Raw genomic sequence first — 22,771 nt, forward strand, 5'->3', positions numbered from 1 at the left:
TTCGTCTAGATCATTAATGCATAAATGTGAATAGTCGTAGTCCCAGCACTGACCCACATGTAACTCCACTAGTCACCAGATGCCATCCTGAAAAGACCCCTTTATTCCCACTCTGTTACTTCTGCCGGTCAGCCAATCCTACATCATTGTCCCTAACACCATGGACTCTTACCACATTTAGCAGCGTCTTGTGCTGCACCTTGTCAAAGACCTTCTGGAAATCCAAATACATCGCATCCACTGGCTCTCCTTTGTCTAACTTGCTCATTACCTCCTCAAAGAATTCTAATTGCTTTGTCAGGCATGACCTGTCCTTCAGCAACTGTGTTGACTCAGCCCTATTTTATAAGGTCATAGAGACGTACAGCATGGAAACAAACCCTTTGGTCCAACTCATCCAGGCCGACCAGATATCCTAAATAAATTCAGTCCCATTTGCCAGTATTTGCCCCATATCCCGCTAAACCCTTCCTATTCATAGACCCATCCAGATGCCTTTTAAATATTGTAATTGTACCAGCCTCCACCACTTCCTCTGGCAGCTTATTCCATACATGCACCACCCTCCGCATGAAAACATTGCCTCTTAGGACCCTTTTATATCTTTTCTCTCTCACCTTAAACCTATCCTCTCTTGTTTTGGACTCCCCCATCCTGGGCACCTTGACTATTTATCTTATCCATGCCCCTCATGATTTTATAAACCTCTAAGGTCACCCCTCAGCCTCCGACACTCCAGGGAAAATGGCTCCAGCCTATTCAGCCTCCCGAGAGCTCAAACCCTCCAACCCTGGCAACATCCTCGTAAATCTTTTCTGAACCTTTTTTAGTTTCATAACATTCTTCCTATAGGAAGGAGACCAGAACTGCATGCTATACTCCAAAAGTGGCCGAATCAACGTCCTGTACAGCCGCAACATGACCTCCCAACTCCAATACTCAACGCACTGGACCAATAAACGCAAGCATACTAAATGTCATCTTCACTATCCTATCCACCTGCAACTCCAAGGTCTCTTTATTCAGCAACACTCCTATGAACCTTACCATTAAGTGTACAAGTCCTGCCATGATTTGCCTTTCCAAAATGCAGCATCTTCCATTTATCTAAATTAAACTCCAACTGCCACTGCTCGGTCCATTGGCCCATCTGATCAAGATCCTGTTGTACTCGGAGGTAACCTTCTTCACTGTCCACTATACCTCCAATTTTAGTATCATCTGCAAACTTACTAATCATACCTCCTATGTCTATATCCAAAGCATTTACGTAAATGACGAAAAGCAGTGGACCCAGCACCGAACCTTGCAGCACACCGCTGATCACAGGCCTCCAGTCTGAAAAGCAACCCTTCACCACCTCTGTCTTCTACCTTTGAGCCAGTTCTGTATCCAAACAGCGAGTTCTCTCTATATTCCATATGATCTGCCCTTGTTAACCAGTCTACCATGAGGAACATTGTCAAATGCCTTACCGAAGTCCATATAGATCACATCCACCACTTTACCCTCATCAATCCTCTTCGTTACTTTTTCAAAAAAACTCAATTTACTGAGACATGATTTCCCACACACAAAGCCATGTTGACTAATCCTAATCAGTCCTTGCCTTTCCAAATAAATGTAAATCCTGTCCCTCAGGATTCCCTCCAATAACGTGCCCACCACCGATGTCAGGCTCACCGGTCTATAGCTCCCTGCCTTTTCCTGGCACAACATTGGCCAACCTCCAGTCTTCCTGCACCTCAACTGTGGCTTTAACCTGTAGATCCAGTCTATCCTTTTCCATCACTATTTTAAAATTAATAGAGTTTTGATCACTGGCCCCAAAGCACTCCCCAGTTGATACCTCAGTCACCTGCCCTGCGTTAGTTCCCAAGACTAGGTCAAGTTTTGCACCTTCTCTAGCAGGTACATCCACATACTGAATCAGAAAATTTTCTTGTGATCCCTCAAATTCCTCTCCATCCAAGCCCTTAACAATATAGGCAGTCCCTGTCTATGTTTCGAAAGTTAAAATCCTCTACCATAACCACCCTATTATTCTCACAGATAACGGAGGCCTCCTTACAAATTTCTCTCAATTTCCCACTGACTATTATGGGAAGGGTCTATCGTACAATCCCAGTCACCCACTTCCAGGTACTCCCCAGTCTCATCCTTAATAATGGACTCTAAAATTTTAACAATGACCGAAGTCAGGCTAACTGGCCTATAGTTTCCTGTCTTCTGCCTCCCTCCTTTCTTAAACAGGGGTTTAAGCATCCACACTATTTTGTTTTTAATTGGGGCAGCACGGTGGCTCAGTGGTTAGCACTGCTGCCTCAAAACACCAAGGACCTAAGTCAATTCCATCCTTGGTGCGACTATCTATGTGGAGTCTGCATGTTCTCCCCATGGTCAGCGTGCGTTCCCTCCGGTTGTTCTGGCTTTCTCCCACAGTTCAAAGATGTGCAGGAAAGGTGGATTGGCCATTTAAATTGCCCCATAGGTGGGCTAGCCATGGGAAATGCAGGGTTACAGGGATAGGTCTAGGTGGGATGCTCTTCAGAGGGTCGGTGTGGACTGGATGGGCTGAACGGCCTGTTTCCACACTGTAAGGATTATATGAAATAAAGTATGACAGTCATTATAAACTACACATAAGGCCTTCAAATAGCAGTGTCTGCTCTGTGTGGAGCACTCATATTGGTGAAAATGTACCTGTTGCACACTGACCCTGAAATGTGTGTGTATGAAGCACTGTAGAAGAAATGGCCCACAATTATGAAACACACCCTTTTCCTCTCTCTTCTCCAAAGTTGTCAACTCATGCTAGTGTGATGCAGGGCACCACAGTAGAATTTGACCTCAACCTCACTTAACATGTGGAGCCACTGGAAAATCAGCAATTAGGAACTGGGACCCTTGCAGTTTGTTATGTACATTTACAACATGGATGTGAATGTAGCAGTTTGCAGATGACACAAAATTGGTGGTGTTGTTGATGGCAAGGAGGATGGTTTCAGGTTTCAGGTTACAGTCTGATGTTGGCCAGCTGGTAAATTGGGCAAAGCAATGGCAGATGGAATTTAATCCCGATAAGTGTGAGGTGATGCATTTTGGGAGGTCCCTAAGGAAGGATTTATACAATGAATGATGGGTCCCTAGGGAGTACTGAGGAACAAAAGGATCTTGGTGTACAAGTCCATAGATCCCTCAAGGTGTCAGCACAGGGAGACAGCGTGGTGAAGAAGGCATATGGGACGCTTGCCTTCATTAGCCAGGGCATGGACTATAACAGCAAGGACGGTTTGTTACGACTTTATAAAACATTGGTTAGGTGACTGATGGAATACGGTGTGTAGTTTTGGTCACCACACTATCAGAAGGACATGATTGTACTGGAGAGGGTGCAAAGAAAATTCACCAGGATGTGGGTTTGTTTTCCCTGGAGCAGAGAAGATTGAAGGGGATCTGATTGAGATTTATGGAAGTATGAGACGCATAGACAGAGCAGATCATGAGAATCTCTTCTCCATGGCAGATGTGTATAAGGCCAGAGGGTATAAGTTTAAGGTGAGGACCAAGTGGTTTAGAGGAGATCTGAGGAAAACTTGTTCACCCAGAGGGTGGTAGATACATGGATCATGCTGCCTGAGATAGTGGTGAAGGCAATTACTGTCGCAACATTGAGGAAGCATTAGGAGTACTTAAAATGCCAAGGCACAGTAGACTATGGATCAAGTGCAGGTAAATGGGATTACTGGAGTTTGGTGTTTGTTGGTCAGCACAGACATGCTGTATGCCTCATATAACTCCTGAATGATCAGCTTTCCCTTCTTTGAGCAAGACCAACTCAACTACAGTCAATCCTGGAATTTTCTGTTTACTAATGATTGTGTCTTCATTTACTATGTCAGAGAACTAGTACTACAATTTTAAAATAATTAATTAAAATGTTATTACTTCTAAGCCTTCTGGTAGCAAACATTTATTACAACTATCAGGTCAAAAAAATATATAAAATCGGTCAAAGAAAAGACAATATTTTTTTCTAAATCCACCATTTTAGATTAAATCTTTCTAGAAAAATAAAATAGTTTTGTAATTCTTATGGCCGACATCTTTCAAAAATCGACACAAATTTATATTTCATAAGTATACAGGCAGACAAGGATAAATGGATTTTAAAAATTAGTCCAATCTGAGGTGTCAAAAGAAATAAATAAATATTGCAATGACCGGTCAAAGGCAACTCACTAATTTCTCCTCCCTGCATTGTGAATTAACCACACTGTCAGTGCAGAGCTGGCTAGCATCTCTGTACACTTACAGATCATTTCCAGATTACTGCATTCCCAAAGTTAAGTCTTGTCCAACGGAACTGTTGTAATGAGCTACTTCTTTTTTGCAATTTTTAAATGAAAATCCTTGCAGGAAGACAGAGATGCACTCTCCTTGCCTGAATGATGGTGAATGGCACAGCACAATGAGGTACTGATTTTTGTGACTTGCTTTTAAATGACAATATTAACTGGAGGCATAATACTTACTGGAACCTCTATGCCATTCTTTGCAGCCAGCAGCCATTCCCAACAAGCTACAGCGGTTTCCATGCCCAATGCCGTAAACATGCGCAGAGGAGCCCAGCACAGATGATGAAGGAGTTGAGGATCACAAACTGTAGCAGGACCAGAAAATAAAATGCATCCTTTACATTTAAAATGCAGTCTAATTATTCATTTAAACTTGAGATGGCCAAAACAGTTAAATAATCTGAAGTGTTAGTGATAAATGATGGAGCTTTAGAATTCAAGAGTCAGAGTCAGAGTCAGAGTCAGGTGCAATTATTGATCAAAAAGCATCAGCCAGACTTATTTTGCAAATGAAACAGCTAACAGATTATAATGAGGCCTAGGTAAATGTCAGCATTAGTTCAAACTGAACCTCAGAGATGCAGTATATCACCATTGAAACCTCATCTATTGTACAGACGCACTGTTAAATAATGAAATATGGCACTCCTGTTGGAACATATGCACTGTCTTAAAAAAACCTAGTGCTTCTTGCATACTAATAAAAATATCAGATTTTGGAGCTTGTTTTTAACTCTCCCAGTTGACTTCTTTAGAATATATTTTCTAAGGTAGGATATATTTCAGTGCCAAATCCCTCACCTTTGCTGCTGATAAGCAAAGCAGTAAGGTTGAACATGGATTGTGTGTAAGCCTCACTCTCAGCTGATTCCAGGGCATCATTAAGCTTTTTAATCATAACTTTGTTCAGGTAAGACTGCTGTTGACCAGTTGCTTCAGAGAAACGTATCATGCCTGCAACCTGTGGAGAGGAAAAACAAACTGAAATACTCCAAAATATTGTACAGTTGGCAAATGTACGTCTTTCATGACAGGAAACGGAACCATCACTCAACTTCAGCAAAATAGCTCTGGACGACTGAAATCACAATTACATTATTCCAGCGAACTATTAGGCTAAATCATAATTTTTTTTTGGTTTCACCTTGCCATCTTCTCTTTTTCTGAATTAATGGCTTCCTGCTGAGCATATAACCTAGCTTAAACTGCGCAGTGCTGATGGTAGTGCCACATTGTCAAAGATGCCATCTTTCCAACAAGATTTTTAGCTTTGAACTTATCTGGCCACTTGGATGGCATCATTCAAAGCAAATTTCTGAGCAGACCTTGGCTAATATTTGTCAAACAATCAGCATGGTCAAAACAGATTCAATTTTGCTCATTCCTTCGATGCGGAAAAGAATATCCAACAGGACAGATATGGGAAGATGTGTGATCATGTGGTCTTTTCCTATCCTTAAGCATGATGCAGGATCGTACCCACATGGCATGGTAACCTTAGGCAACAAAAAGCACTCAACTTTGAGGTACAGAATTCCAAAATTCCTCTTCAACACCATCTGGATGTGTAGATCTAGCCCAGCAAACCATACTGCCTAAGCTGATAAAACCTGACCTTTTAACTGCCTTTACAAGATGGGATATATCTGTGTCCTCACCATCTAATTGCCCTGTATGCCTGCATAACAAGTGACTGGCACATGAAGTATTACATTGGATAGAACCCATCTTAGGCCATCCTGAGATCATGGTAAAACATCATCAATAACACAATTTATTCCTTTATTTGCTTCTTGGCTAACCTCACACAGGTTTATGTATAACATTTGCAGAAAGCAGGAAACAGCTGGTTTTCCTTGATTGGGATTTCAAAAATTCATAATAGATAAGAAAGATGATGGTAAAGGAATAGTTTTAAATGAATGCTTTTACCTCTCCTGCAGAGCGATTGCGTAGATTGAGTGAAGACATAAAGCTAGAATAGTCCTTCTTCACACAAGCAGGTCTTTCAGTTAGCTGAGTCGCCTGCAGAGGAATGCATGAACATGTAAAACATTCTTGGTGTAAAGTGCTTCAATTAGGAGTTAAGAAATGAAGGTATTTACAGACAGAAAACAACTAATATTTTAAAGTTTGAGATGATTCTGGAGAAAAACATAATTTGATATTTCATTCAATTTATAGCTTGTAGATAACATAGCTCTATCAAATTAATATAAATTCCAATTGGCTTCATCAAAATTTCAGACCCCCGTTCAACATTAATACTGAGAATGAGAAACTATTTGAAATGATTGTTCAATACTACCAAATAATTACTATCGCCACCACATCCTCATCTATTCACTTCAGGGCAACCTGTGATGCAAAATATATCTATCATCACAGGAGGGAAACTTGTTTGGAGGAAACTGCAGTTTCATTAGTTTCGGTCACTGTGGAAACTATGCAAAAACAAAAAATATGGTTCCAATGTTTTAATCATAGTTTTAGGGGTAGCAGCTTACATACCTGTTATAATCAGAATGGAAATTCAGCCTATTCTGTGATCAGAAAAGAGGAACCACATTGGAAAGGGGGTTGAGGCAACAGGGTGGAATTAACAGAGTTAACTGTCTTTGAATACAACAATGAAGGTCCCAATAATAAAATTCCAAGATCTTGCTAATATCAGATCTAAATTACTCAACAAAACCAAACAAACTGAGGCAACAGACAAACCTGGAACCACAGTTGGGTGGCAACAGCTAATACCAAACAGTCTTAATTAACACTCATTAAGTTTGAATGTTTTGTTATTATAGCCATACATCTTCCACGGGTTTGCATTCCATTATGTTTTGAAACAATGCTGAGCAGGCATCAAGGACTTACAGCACAGAAATAGGCCATATGGCCTGACAATTCTGCGCCAGATACCCAACAGCTGCCAGTTGATTTGGTGAGGGAGTGGCACAGCACAGCACTCCCAGGAGACCCAAGGATCAAATCTGACTGATGATGACGATGATGGGTCATTCTTATAATTTATTTTAAAAGGTAGCAGCGATTCTTATTTATTTAACAATTTTAATACAATCCACAGCTAAGCAGAATCAAAGTGCAAATTAGCCACATTTGGCACATCGTGATCTATAAAATAAATGGACTATTAACAGGTCAACTGAGTTAAAATGATAATAAATGTATTTATCAAACAGAATGTTTAATGTGGGAACTATTTCACAGGATTAAAAACAAACATTCTACTGTGGAACTTTGGATGGTCAGTTTTTAACTAGTTGTCGAAGTGATAGTGAGAAAAGTTGAGATCACCAATTAATAATAGTTATATAATGTTACAAAGTATGAGAATACCCAAAACTGACTAATGCAACTGGGTGCTGTAAAGATTTGCTTCATTCACCTCATACTGACAGCTTTCTGTAATTCCCCTTGTCCATTCAAATTTTCATGCTTCACTGTTGAAAATATTTGTATCCAACCACGTCTTTTCACAATACAAAAGCCGGGAGGTGTGTTTCCAGGGAATTTCCTTTCCTCAGTGACACCACGTACCAGCTGGAAAAAATGCTCATAAGGCACAAAACGCTTTCCAGCCCAAGGATGACAGGAATTTCTAGTCTGAGCTCTGTCATGCTGGCCTTTACATCCAGACAACTGGAGTAGTAAGGATGCAGAAGTTGTGCTGCATTTATAAAAAACTCCACTTGGAGTACTGTGAGCAGATTTGGGCACCACATTTTAGGAAGGGTGTACTGGCCTTGGAGGAGGTAAAACGTAAGTCTACAAGAACAATAACAGGATTTCAGGGGTTAAGTTATAAGGATAGATTACACAATTAGGCCTGTTTTCTTTAGAATTTAGAAGGTTAAGTGGTGACCTGATCAAAGTCTTCAGGATGTAGTAACAAGAAAAGGGCAGATAAACTATTTTAACTGTTTGGAGATTGTAGAACTAGGGGACATAGTCTGAAAATTAGGGCCAGTCCATTCAGGAAAGATGCTAGGAAGCACTTCTACATACAAAGGGTGATGGATATTTGGGACTCTCTTCCACAAACAGCAACGGATGCAGGATCAAGTTGTCAATTTTAAATCTCAGATAGATAAACCTTTGTTTTTTTTTGTGGCTTAGAGGCAAAAGATGCTGCATGAATACAAGCTTTTCTCCCCCACCGATGTCTTATAAATCTTTCCTAGAAATGATTACAATATTTTTCTAATCAATCTGTTCACACCTCAGGAGCTGATGAGACTTAAATGCAGGCCTCCTGGATTTAGAGATGAGGCCTCTACATCTGCACCACAAGAGCCCCTATAATAAGTTTGATGTATCAATAATTTACAAATTATCAATATTAATGATTTATATGGCTTAGAATATTTATATTTTATGAATCTACTGCACTGATTTTTTTGTAACATACAACATTCTGTTAAATTCCAAGATTGAGACTTTATAAGTGCTTGCAGTGTTATTTTATAAGCTTTTGATATGCAATATTGGTTTTGTAAATCCAATTGGCATTTCATAAATATTGTTAAATGCCTTAGAATTGATACTTTTCAAATGCCTACAATATTGATACATAATCACCTCCAGTGCTGATATCTTGCTTAGTTCCCTTACAAGTAATATAATTGAATAATGTAAAACGCAATTGGATGATAATCTAAATTCGAGATCAGATTGGTTTTATAAATACATGCCTACCCACATTTACAGGTAGTTATCCAACATCTTATCAATGCTGGTCATCTGAAGGCAACAGTGGCAACAAAACAGCACATCCACAGATATTGACACAAAATAAAATATTTCAAAATAAAATATTTCAAACCACATTCTACCCCACCACCTGTTACACTTCCAAGCAGTTTGAGAAAATGGAATAAGCAATTTATAACACACATCATTTAACAAAAGACATGAATAATGAAATGGCAATACATTGTATTGGTTATTTCACGCTGTGCTCCATAATCCACAGAAAATCAGGTAACACGTCCATGACTAATTGTCTGTCATGTGGTTCTGAGTGTGCCAATTCATTCTTTACAGAACTTATCCTGTGCTGATAGTTTAAGAAGATACCTGAAGTAAGTTTTTCCACATGTATTTACGTTTGTTTAGAGTGTTGGAAAGGAAACTAAAGCAAAATGTAATGCATCTGATGTCCTCCATCCCTACCTGATGAAGGCTCTATCTCCCTTTAAGACACATGCAAGTGGCCACTCCTAAATGACAGCCTACAGGGTGTGATAGCACAATATACAGCAGTGGAAAGTTTCAAGGCTACGCCCAATGGTGTACTCATCTCAACAGCTGCACAAGCAATTTGCAAATACTTTACAGCGAGAATTTCAGTTCTCCTTAACTTGGGGACCGCGAAAGCCAAGAGCAGCGTCCTCACTATCAGCTGGGAACAGCCATCTTGGTACACACAATGGGTGGAAACACAGGACTACCATCAACCATACGGATATTAGCAGGGATGTCCTTTATGTACTCCCAACATACAAATCTTTCAACATATTTTAAGTTCAGGATGGGGAATTTGGCAAGGTATGTTGAGTGATCTGAACTCTGCAACTGCTTTTGTCAGTTAGGGTTCATTATTCTTCACTTTTGAATCAGGATCAATTTTGTGATTAGCAATGCAAAGACATTCTTTGTAAATCACCAAAATGATGTGTTATAAAAGGCTTCGCTCAAATCTAAAACTAACACAGATAGAAATTAGTAGGAATTATTAGAAAAGGATCAAACCCAATCAAGAAATGATCTTCCTAGTGATTTGAGTGTATCAACCACATGGATCACGAATAACCATTGCATTTCACCCCAAAATCATAGTTAAACAGTAAAAGATCTACAAGGCAAAATCGGAAATGCACTCTCATATACCACGTCTGCACTCACTAATGTTCTAACTTCCAAAATTCATGTTTTAGCTTCCATTTGAGTCATTCTATTGTTAAGAAAAAATGTCACATAGCAAACACGTCACTTTATAAAGTCATGATTGCCTTTCTAAAACAATTACAACTGGAATTAGAATTTTGGTTTTGCATGAGTCACATTCCATCTTGGATGGTTCAACTGCTTTAAGGCAGCTGCATCAAAATGCTGAATTTGAACTTCAGAATTGTTTTTCTACGCACAATTGCGTCAAATCTCTGAGCACATATTTCACTCGTAGATAATTTACTTCAATGAAAGAAATGAGAAGCTAAAACTCCCACAAAACAAGTCGAACGTGTTGGTTATTGCTACAACAAACCTGGATAACAAAGGAAGATGATGGCTGTGGAGGTTACACACAATGCAGCACAGTCAGTGAATATGTAAAACAGGAACAAGCACATCACAAAACTAGTTCATGGGGAAAGTAAAAATGTAAAAGAAACCAAACAAACACATTTCACTGAAAAATTGAAATTAAACAACAGGGGCCACCACTGTGCAAAGTGACACGATAGCCAGCTGTGAGCATCTCTGCCTTCAAAGTGATTTATGTCAAATGAAAGAGTTCAATCTGTGATGGTAAAGAGTGGGGTGGGACCAAATGCTCTGACATGTGCTGTGATGTGATACATCTTCAGTTAAATGTTCTCACACACTCTCAAAAGATGTATTTAGTGGCTACTGGAGTAACAGTTCCAACAGACCCCCATTCAGTAACTTATCCATGTGACATTATTCTTCCCAGTTCATAAGAGCACATTTTAGCATTTCATCACTGTGGGCGGGGTAGGGGAATCACATTGCAGCCCAGCTCAAGATTGATTTTCATCCATCTATATCACATTGTACAACAGAATGTGGCCAGGAATGGCAAATAGAGTGCTTTCAATTTCTTAATCTAGCTAACCCAGATAGTATCTTAGTGCTGTCTGAGGGGAGGGCTAAAAGCAGTAAATCTCCTGGTCAGCTAGCATCTGTGGAGACAGAAACAAAGCTAACGTTTGCACCAAAACTTTAATCGCAAACTTTCAGAGTTCTGATATAAAAACCTTGACTTGAAGCCTTAATGTTTCTTTCTACACAGACTCTGCCTGACCTGCTGAGTATTTCCACCATTTTCAGATTTTATTTCAGATTCTCAGCACCCACAGTATTGTACTTTCACATGAGATGCAAATTTCATTATTTGCAGGGTCAATGGATAAACTTGTTGAGAAACACGGATGTTTGATGATTAACTTTAGGAAGTGAAAGGAACAATGAATGTTTATAGCTAGAGATTGGCACATTGGGAGACTGAAGATGGGGAGTATTTTACTATCAAAGCACTATATTATTAAGACAACATGTTAAAGAAAAGCTGAATATTTAAGCGGTTTCCTGATGTCTGCAGTGCTGTGGGCTCTGTAATCTTAAACAACTGGCTTAATAAAGCAAAACTCAACATGTACTCTGATTTTTATTTTATTTAAAGGAAAGCATGAAACATTAAATTATACGCAAAAGCTAAAACTGATTCAATATCCTAAAATTTGAGCTACAATTACAACGCTCAACTAAACTTATGATTTATCTAACTAAATAAACTGGTGTTGCTTTGCTAGCACATGTATGTTTTAGCTTGGCCCAACTGTAACTATCTGATTGCAGCTTATTACCCTGAAATGTTAACTGTTTTTCTCCCCACAAATGATATTGATCTACTGAGTATTACAGAAGTTTTTTATTAATTTAAATTTCATATTTCCAGTATCTGCAGTATTTTGCTTCTTAATTAAAACCAGTTTTTTCTTTGGTATATAAACAGAAATTGCTGGAAAAACTCAGTAGGTATGGCAGCATCTGTGGGAGAGAAACAGAGTTAGTGTTTTGAGTCCAATGACCCTTCTTCAGGTTCTAAAGGAGGGTTACTGGGCTTGAAATATTATTCTGCTTTCTCTCCACAGATGCTGCCAAACCTGCTGAGTTTCTCCAGCAATTTCTGTTTTGATTTCCAATTTCCAGTATCCACAGTTCTATGTTTTAGTGTTTTCTGGCTAACTTCTCCTATGCCAGATACTGCAAACACTTTCTTAACTGAGAGATTAGGAAAACAAAACTACTTCCAGATATATGTTGGCAAAAAACACTCAACAGCAGTTGCAGTGACTAAACTGTTCCTTTTTCTGGGGCAGTTGTTTCTCTTTGAATGGAATCTATTGGAAGTATTTCCCCAGGGTGGCTGCAAGAAGATCCCAATTTGCATACTCACCTTTGTTACTTTAAATTGCAAACATGATTCAAAGTAGACGATAGCTGTATCTTAGCAGCGTAGATGCAAACTTCGATTTGGCACAGATGTTTTCAGTGAAAATTAAGACTTAAATTGCTGCTTTAAAGTTGCACCCAGAGCATTATTGTTAGAATAAAGATTTTTCTAAATAAATAAGGTTTGAGATAAACCGAGACTATTTGCTTCGGAAAGTTAAGGGAAAATTTGTTAGAGATGTTCAAAATAATATACAGTAAATAAAAAGAAATTGTTTCGGATAGAATCAAGATCAATAATGAGAGAGATCTGACTTAGATAAAACGCAAAAGAACCAGGAGGTGAGGGGAAACTATATTTTTATGCAGCTTAAAAGGGTGGTGAAAGCAGATTTAATAATAATTTTCAAAAACTTGAAAGGGAAGAACTTGCAGGGCGATGCAAAAATTGCAAGGGAATGGGACTAATCTTTCAAAGTGCTAGCACAGGCATAAGGAGCTGAATGACCTCCTTTTGTGTTGTATCATTCTGCGATTCTTAAAATTAAGAACTGTTAATTCTCAGTGCAAAGTCAGTGATCAAAAGGAGTTGAATTCAGAGATTTGACGGGTGATCTGTAATTGTAATTTAAAACTGTAAGACCTTTGAAGCCTTCTTGGATGAGGCTGGTCTTAGAGAAGGGCAAGTTTCTGAAGGAATCCATGCCTCCATGATTGGGGAGTTGGCTTTTTAAGCACAGTGGGTCACCACATTTAATTAATAGAAAATGGCAAAATAAATGGCAAATCATGAAGGGATTAGAGCTGGAGACAAATTTATTTTTACACTACTACTCCTTCCTTGTATCGTCAGCAGCAATTCCACGTCATTCATTACCAACTCTGTCCCTGCTGTACATACCCCCAAAGTCGTGTTCTGTCTGTTGTAACTCGCAAAGTTCAAGATACTTTCAGTTGCCATAGCAAGGCCAGTGTGCTGAGACAAGCCTGACACCCAATTCTGATGCTTATTCAGATATTCCTGAAAAATGAAAACAAAACACAGACCACTATATTCACAACACCGCATTTAACTCCATTTGTAAAATAAAAAATCTAACACGAGGATTAATTTTAGCTACATAGCATAATTTCAGAAACATTCACCACACAGATACTACAGATTTTAAGTATCCAAATATTTGCCAAAAGGAGGGAAGTTCACATGAATAATCTGCCACAATTTCTCTTTATTCCACAAGGTGGCAACATATGCTCTATTAAGATGGGATATCTGAACAGGAATATGACCACTCAGTTCATCAAGCCTGCTCTGCTATTCAATTAGCTCAAAGCTAAACCACTCCTCACTTCTCTTTACACTGGGCTATTATTCCTCAATACCTTGAAGAAGAAGAAACTCTGTGAAACCTTAAAATGACACACAGTACCAACGATGTCTTAGGAGTAGAGCTTCACATCTTTACTGTTGGTTGAATGAAGTGATTCCCAATTTTATTCCAGAATGGCCTAGCTCTAATTTTAATTTTTATACAATCTAGTTCTAGATTTCTCCACCAAAGTAGATTCCCCTTACCATCCCCTGTCATTTTAAACATCTTGATCAGGTCATTCCTTAATTCACAACACTGAAAAAAAGAGAGACAAAATTGTGCTACCTGGCCTCCTAATTTAACTCTTTATCCACTAGTATTATTCCAGTAAATCTGAAATGAACTCCCAGGTCAATATATTCTGAGGCGCCATGTCCAGAACTGAATGTATATTCCTGCTAAGTCTATTAACTGATGCATAACATCCCTCTCTTCATACTGCAGTCCACTAGGGGTTACAGCCCACATTCCATGAACCCTTTTCTGATCGCTTCTTGTAATTGTTCATTTGTTTTCTGTCATGTACATACAGACCCTTAAATCTCTTTGCTCCTTCTCAGTTTTCAGTTTGTCACCATTTAGAGAATAGCACTCTTTGCCAATCTGGGATCCATAACGGATGACCTCCCTAGTCCCCACACTGAATTCTGCTCTCCACAGTTCTGCCACTTACTAAATCGATGCACGCCCTCATATAACTTCATTCTGTACTGCCTATTGAGCCTCACGTGTGGTCAGCAACATTGCAAAGAAGACTGTTTATTCGTCTAGGTCTCTGACAAATATAGTGAAAAGCTAAGGGAGGCCTCAAAACAGATCCCTAGGGTCACCATCAGATACATCCTGTCCATAATATTAAAAAGGCAACTCTTTTGTCAAAGTTTTTGGTCACCTGTCTGAATATTCCTTCTAAAGGCTTGGTGTCAAATTTTTATTTCATCACACATCAGTGATGTGGCCTTGGAACATCGTTCTACATTAAAGGGGTCATCTAAATGTAAACTCGTCTCCAATCACCAAGCCAATTTGCATCCAGTGTGTGCATTAATTCTGTGCGCGTTGCTTTTGTTTTGTTTTTGCTAAATGAGCTGGCAAATTACCTGAAGATGGGACTTGGTAACGGATGGAGCCCATTTCATTGCCTCCTGAAGGATGCCACCACAACGAGCTGCAAAATCTCGAACAATGCTCTGAGGGGAGGAAGAAAAGAGATTATTAGGTTTAACACGAAGATAGGTGGAGGGACAGGTAGTGGTGAGGAAGCAGGGAGGCTGCAGGAGGACTTGGACAGGCTAAGAGAGTGGACAAAGAAGTGGCAGACGGAATACAATGTGGGCAAGTGTGAGGTTATGCACTTTGGTAAGAAGAGTAGAAGCATGGTCTATTTCCTAAATGGGAAAAGACTTCAGAAATCTGAAGCACAAAGGGACTTGGGAGTCCTCGTCAAGAGGACTTTTAAGATTAACATGCAGGTTCAGTTGGCAGTTAGGACGGCAAATGCAATGTTAGAATTCATTGCCAGGAGGGCTAGAATACAAGAGCAGAGATGTACTACTGAGGCTGTATAAGGCATTGGTCAGACTGTATTTGGAATAGTGAGAGCAGTTTTGGGCCCCATATCTAAGGAAGGATGGGCTGGCCTTGGGAGAAGCTCCAGAGGAGGTTTACAAGAATGATTCCAGGGACAATGGGCTTGTCATATGAAGACTCTGGGTCTGTACTCAACGGGGTTTGGAAGGATGACAGGAAATCGGATTGAAACTGAGAGCCTTGGATAGAATGGATGCCGAGAAGGTGTTTCCACTCATAGGAGAGGCTAGGACCTGAGGGCACAGCCTCAGAGTTAAGGAACAATCCTTCAGAACTGAAACGAGGAGGAATTTGGTTAATCTGTGAAACTCATTGCTGCAGAGGGCTGTGGAGGCCAAGTCATCAAGTGTATGTAAGACAGAGAGAGACAGGCTCTTGATTAGTAAGGGGATCAAGGGTTACAGGGAGAAGGCTGGAGAATGAAACTGAGAAGCATATCAACCATGATCAAATGGTGAAACAAAATCAATGGGCTGAATGGCCTAATTCTGCTCCTTTATCTTATGGCCTAACCAGGGGATTTAAAACTTTTCTGAATCTGGAACATTTTACCTCCAAATGTGATGGAAGACAATTCTATAAATAGTTTTTAAAAGGAGCTGGACAAAAACTTACGGATAAGGAACATTCAAGATTATGATCGTAAAGCAAGGACATCCAACTGAGCTCAATGGTTTCTTCAAAGAGGCTGCACAAGAGGCTCCTTCTACACCGATTCTATGATACTCTCACTTGATTTGAAAAATGTTATTAGTGCACTAAATTACTATAAATCATCTTCTGCAAAAATCATATAAATAGCAACTCCTTTGCACAAACAAAACCTATTCCTCTGTACATTATTGCTCATAAATACATGCTTCAAGTGCAAATCAATCGCTGAGTGACTAATATTTCCTGTGGAACCTAAACGTAACATTCTTTTTTTAAAAATATCACTCCTTTAAAAAAAAAAATGGGAAAATTAAGAGCACCACAGGGGAATAAAATACATTAAATTGTCAACTTCAATTCAGCTAGAAGCTGGAAATTTTAGTGCCGTGGAGACACTTTGTATTCCCGAAGAACAAGGCATAACTTCGGTTTATTATTGCATTTAACAGCTAGCTTACCCTTAACCACGGACGGTTATTGAGTGTAAAACATAAATCGGACAAAGTAGTATAATTCCCTAGAATTAAAATCATAATCTTTCAGGGAACTCCAAGCAAATCCAAGACTGAGATCAAAAGATTTTGGGAACAAGGGAATCAAGGGTATGGACATAAAACTGGAATAGACATAGATGAGCCATTTCATACTGAATGGCAGAACTGGCTTAAATGGTTGTAACGCACACTCCTGTTTCGTGTTATTAATCATGGCTTTAAATTTATAGTTTTCAAATGGTCCGGAATAAAGATGTTTCATGGCAACGTGGTGTGCTCCAACAGAAGACTAGCAAACAGCATCATGGTAAACTTCGAGAAACTAGGACAAAGCAAATTTTCCTCTGAATGAATTAGCTATGCTGTCAGTATAGATAAGCATTTTTGCAGTCTCATCAATTCTCCATGAAGTGGTGAGAATGCACTGCTACAGATGGGACTGAGTTAGATCACTTTACAATGAGAAAATCCCCTTGACAAACCATCTCAGGCGGCATGGAAGAATATGACTGTCCAAATAAGGAGTATGAGACATACAGAGAAAACACATTATAGATTGGTTAACCAATTTACACAAAAGCTTCAGCAGACTTTTTTTACAAAATAATTAATTCTGAGAATGCAAAGCAACTTTGTCAGACAAAGAGAGGCGCCACCTGGTGGTGGAGTAGAACAAAAATATTTTAGGTTCTTTTCCGGTAAGTTGCTCATGTATACAGTTTGCAGCATCGTGGGACCTTATACCAAGTTCAACCCATGGCTCTAATTAGCCCGCGTAATATCTGCACCTCACAATGTTTGCACAACATGTCATGGAGTTGGGAGATGGGACTTGCTGATAAAGCTATTTCCAAAAATCTAGGCCCAAACAGTTCATAGAATAGAGCCACAGAATCCCTAGAGTGTGGAAACAGGCCCTTCAGCCCAACAAGCCCACAACGAACCTCAGAGCATCCCACCCAGACCCATCCCCCTATAACCCACCTAATCTACACATCCCTGAACACTACGGGCAATTTAGCATGGCCAATCCACCTAACCTGCACATCTTTGGACTGTGGGAGGAAACCGGAGCACCCGGAGGAAACCCACGCAGACACTGGGAGAATGTGCAAACTCTACACAGACAGTCACCCGAGGCTGGAATCGAACCCAGGTCCCTGGCGCTGTGAGGCAGTAGTGCTAACCACTATGCCAACATGCCGCCCCTAAGTTCAAGCAGAGCAAAACAGCAAATAAGAAACAGGAGGTTTAATTGAATCAAACCTGAATAAACTTTGACAACCGGGTTATCAGGGGATGGTGGGCAGCATTTGCTTCATCATCAGTGGTTTGCAAGACAAGTAAACTTGGGGTTTGACATTTGGCAATTGATGATAATTTCTGGTCCAGCAATGGTTCAACTTGCAAGTTTTCATCCTTGTGTTCAAATCCTCCCACCCATCCTTGTCTCTGTCGTCTCCTCTAATCCTACAAGCTCCCAAGACATGAGACAACCCCAATTCTGGGCTACTGCATTTTCCCCAATTTCCTTCACCTGGTCAGTGCCTTCAGTTTTCTGTACTTTGGCCTTTGGAACTCCCTCCCTAAACTTCTACGTCTCCTCTAAGACATTAAGTAAAATTTGCATCTTTCCAAAGATTTTGTTACTTCATCCAACTTTTGTTTTGTTCGAAGAATGTGGGTGACACTAGCTAGAGCAGCATTCGCTGGTCACCCTTAACTGGCAAATTAGAGGTGGTGGTGAGTTCTCTTGACAGATTTGGCATGGAAAGAACGTTTTCCCTTAGAGAATAACCTAGAACTAGGGGCCACTGTTTAAAAATCAGGGACCCTATTTAAAACAAAGATGAGGCAATGTCTTTTTTCTCTGAGATGGTCGGGAGTCATTGGAATTCAGTTCCAGAACAGATGGTGGAAATTGAGTCCTCGAGTATTTTTAAGGCAGAGGTGGATAGATTCTACTTAGGCAAGGTTATCATGAGTTGGTAGGAATGTGGATTTGAGTTTACAAACAGATCAGCCATTGTTTTATTGAATGGTGGAGCTGGTTTGAGGGGCTGAATGGTCTTCTCCTGCTCCTTATTCCTATATTCTTGAACCACTACAGTACTTGGGATGTGGGGACTCCCACAGTGATAGTTAGGAGGGGTTTCCAGGATATTTACATTGCGATAGTGAAGGAACGGTAACATACTGCCAAGTCAGGATGGTGTGTGGCTTGGAGGACAACTTGCAGGCTGTGATGCTCCAAACAGTTTGTTGCTCTAGACAGAAGTGATTAATGCTTTGAGGTACTGTCAGGGAAACCTTGGTGAGTTACTGCATTGCATCTTGTAGATGGTGCACACTGCTGCCTTAGTGTGTCATTGGTGAAAAGAATGAGTGGTGAAGGTCATAGATGGGGTTTCAATCAAGCTGCTTTGTCCTGAATGTTGTCAAGCTTCTTAAATATTGTTGGGGAACTGCACCCAACTTAGCAAATGAACAGAATTGCAATAAATTCCTGACATGCCTTGTAGATGGTCGACATTGGGGAACCAAGCGGTGGGTTATTCACTACAGGATTCCTAGCCTCTGACCTCCTCTTGTAGGCACGATATTTGTATGGTTCAGTTCAGTTTCCGGTCAATGGTAACACCAAAGATGTTGACAGCAGGTGATTTAACGTGATAATGTCATTGAACATCAATGGGTGATAGTTAAATTGCATCTTGTTGAGGAGTAGTGGTGCCTGGCTCTTGTCTTGTCAAACCTAGATGATAGCCAGGTATTTCTGTGCACTGCTTTGTACCTTTGGTGTCGCAAATCATAACTGAATATTATTCAATCCTGACCGAGCATCCCCACTTCCAATCTTGTGATGAAGGGAAATTCACTGATGAAGCAGCTGAAGCTGGGGAACTCCAACGGTGCTATTCTGGCACTGAGATGATGATTATCTTGCTTTGTGCCAGGTATGACCCCAGCCAGTGGAAAGCTTTCGCTCGAATTCCCATTGTCTCTAGTTTTTCCTGGAGCTCCTTGATGTCATACTCAATCAAACGTTGCCTGTGACAGCAAGGTAGTCACTCTCATCTCACTTTACATCTAGAATTCAGCGTTTTCTTTTTGTCCGTGTTTGAATTAAGACTGTAACGAGGCCACAAGCCAAAAGCCTCTGCCGGAACCCAGTGAGCAGATTATTCCTTAGCAAGTGCTACTTGATAGCACTGTTGATGACCCCTTTCTATCACTCTGGTCACGATCAGGATCAAATTGACAGGGTGGTAACTAGCATTGGATTTGTTCTGCTTTTCACGTACAGAAAACTTTACACCGTGTCGGGTAGATACCAGTGTCATAGCTTTGCTGGAAGAGCTTGGCTAGTTGTGGAGCATAAGTCTTCCGTATTATTGCTGCAATGTTGTCAGGGTCCATAGTTTTTGCAGTATCCAATGGCTTCAGCCGTTGCTTCCAATCATGTTACAGGCTTTATGGAGCATCCATATCCTGTTAGCTGTTTAACTGTCCACCAACACACGGCTGGATGTGGCAGCAGATGGTCTGCTGGTCATGGGATCTCTTCACCCAGTCCTCATGTTGTCCTCAAAGTGTCAACTTTGCAGAGTCTTGGAACATTTTGCGACATTGAAGTAAATGCTAGCCGTTGCCGAGTTCATAATCTTCAACAAGGCTTCAGGGAAACTAAAGGAAACTAAAGTAATACGCACATACAAACAAGGAACAAGAGTCGGACACTGATCCTTCAAGCTTGCTCCATCATTCAATAAGATCGTGGCTGATCTGTTTTAACTTCAACTCTACATTGCTCAATGTCCCCACTTTTATCCCCATGGTCATCAAGGTTCTATCTACCTCTGCCTTAAAAATGTTTTAAGATTCCGCATCCACTGCCTTTTGAGAAAAGGAATTCCAAAGATTCACAAAGAAAAAAAATGAAAATCCTTATCTCTGTTTTAAATGGGTGATAACATATTTTTAAGCTATGACCCCAATTCTAGATTCTCCCACAAGAGGAAACATCTTTTTCACATTCACCCAGTCAAGTCCCCTCAGGATCTTAGAGGTTTCATTTGAGTCACTCTGACTCTTTTGTATCGAGAGGATACTGACCTACCCTGTCAAGGCTTTCCTCATAAGGCAATCTGCTCATTCTAGCTATTAGTATAATAAACTTCCCTGACTGCTTCCAACACATGAACATCCTTCGGTAAGTACAGTGACCAGTACAATACACAGGGCCCCAGATGCTCTTCTCAGAGTGGGAAGGACAAAAGGAGAGGGGACATGGAAAGAAAAGTTTATTACAGTCAAACTAGTTGCCCTTGTGCAGCCAGTTACAGTGTGATCAAATAATTATGTGGTCAGGTTAAGGGCTGTCGTGTGGAAGAAACCAAACCATTTTTATTTCAGCATCAGATAAACATTTATGCATTGGAAAATGAAAGATAACAGTACCTCTCTTGCTTCGTAGGTATCAGGAACAGTAATTCTGTAAGGGGTATCGAGTATATCATAATAAGGCTGATCCTTGTGGATGTCCTGCAAGGAAAAATTTTATCTAATCTCATTATCTGTTATTGTGAGAACATTCTGTGTGGTGAGCTTTGTTGACTAAGGTCCTTACCGCACTGAGGGAGAGAGAAAGAGTCTGAAGAATATCCAGCATAGTTTTTAGTACAGTACCACTCCATAACAAATGTGGGAATCTGAAATCAAAAATAGCAAAATGGAAAGATAACTTTAAACTTTAAAAGGGGAAAGGTAATGACAGAATTTATGCAATTTTTTTCATTGTGTAGTTACTTGATCACACCACCAGGTGAAAAGATTGGACAGAAATGTCTCCGACCTACACAAACATACATGTAGAAATTAAATTCTGCGTTTTTCAAATCTATCCCTTTCACTAAAAAGTTCTGTCTCTGGCTCAGATGTCACGTAATGATATGGGAAAAGGCCAGATATAACAACAGGATCCTTATCAGCAGACTTGGCCCATTTGGAGTCATGTAACTTACTCAAGGGACTGAATACCCACCACCCAGTTCCAATGCTCCTGACTTCACACTTCCAAATCTGTCATATTATTACGTGTACCAGGCTCAGTTTTGCTTCTCAACCCATGTCCTTCACTTCATCAAGGGAGACCTACTGTAATCGTTAACACCTTTGGAAGTTATAATACAATTTTTACTTTATAACAGTGCGTTGTTTGATAGTTAAAAAGATACTGCATAGTTCATGGAATTACACAAAAGGTACGTCACAGACACAGGCCATTCAGTCCGGCATTGTAAATGATAGCACGCAAGCTTCCGTCCACCCCTCTTCAATCTCATCCTATCAGCGTAATCCTCTGTACCCTTCTCCAGTATGTATTTACCTAGTTACCCTTTAAAAAAGAAAACACTTAAAAGGTGAGCAATGGAAATGAGACTGGAAATAATGGAAAATGAGATGGTAGATTAATTGAATGGGCATGTTTCATTGGCACTTAATTCTGATTTGAAGACCAATCAGGAATTGGGAGGGAGGGAGGAACGAACTCAAGAAAATTACAATCACCTGGGAAATACTACCTATCGAATTGTTGGAATCACACATCAATAAGCTTCCCACAAAGTCCTTATGGTTTGCACATTATGGTTTTAAAAGAGCTGGCTACCGAGATATTTGATGTATTGGTTTCAATTATGATACGGGTGTGCCGGTGTTGGACTGGGGTGGACAGGAGTCAGAAGTCATACGACACCAGGTTATAGTCCAACAGGTTTATTTGAAATCACAAACTTTTGGAGCATTGCTCCTTTACCAGGTGACTTCACCTGACGAAGGAGCAGCATTCCGAAAGCTGGTGATTTCAAATAAACCTGTTGGACTATCACCCGGTGTCATGTGGCAACTTCTGATTCTGTTCCAATTATTCAAAATTCACAATATTCCATTTGATTGGAAAAGGCAGTAGAAGCAGTCTTTGAATATTTTTAAGATGACAAGGTGTAGAGCTGGATGAACACAGCAGGCCAAGCAGCATCAGAGGAGCAGGAAGGCTGACGTTTCAGGCCTAGACCCTTCTTCA

General features: G+C 40.1%; 1 protein-coding gene across 2 annotated transcripts in view; it reads right to left on the reverse strand.

Moving 5' to 3' along the window:
• Positions 1 to 22,771, reverse strand: part of pi4kaa (phosphatidylinositol 4-kinase, catalytic, alpha a) — a 97,769-nt gene that overhangs the window by 12,883 nt on the left and 62,115 nt on the right. For both annotated transcript variants that reach the window (XM_048611596.1, XM_048611595.1), the window contains exons 23-29: positions 21,317 to 21,398; positions 21,148 to 21,231; positions 15,049 to 15,138; positions 13,477 to 13,596; positions 6,291 to 6,383; positions 5,160 to 5,319; positions 4,536 to 4,663 (exon numbers count right to left, since the gene is read on the reverse strand). In XM_048611596.1, the coding sequence (XP_048467553.1) occupies positions 4,536 to 4,663; positions 5,160 to 5,319; positions 6,291 to 6,383; positions 13,477 to 13,596; positions 15,049 to 15,138; positions 21,148 to 21,231; positions 21,317 to 21,398 (757 nt within the window). The remainder of the gene's footprint in view (positions 1 to 4,535; positions 4,664 to 5,159; positions 5,320 to 6,290; positions 6,384 to 13,476; positions 13,597 to 15,048; positions 15,139 to 21,147; positions 21,232 to 21,316; positions 21,399 to 22,771) is intronic.

This window comes from Rhincodon typus, chromosome 24 (genome assembly GCF_021869965.1).
Source record: "Rhincodon typus isolate 14 chromosome 24, sRhiTyp1.1, whole genome shotgun sequence".
Lineage (NCBI taxonomy): Eukaryota > Metazoa > Chordata > Chondrichthyes > Orectolobiformes > Rhincodontidae > Rhincodon > Rhincodon typus.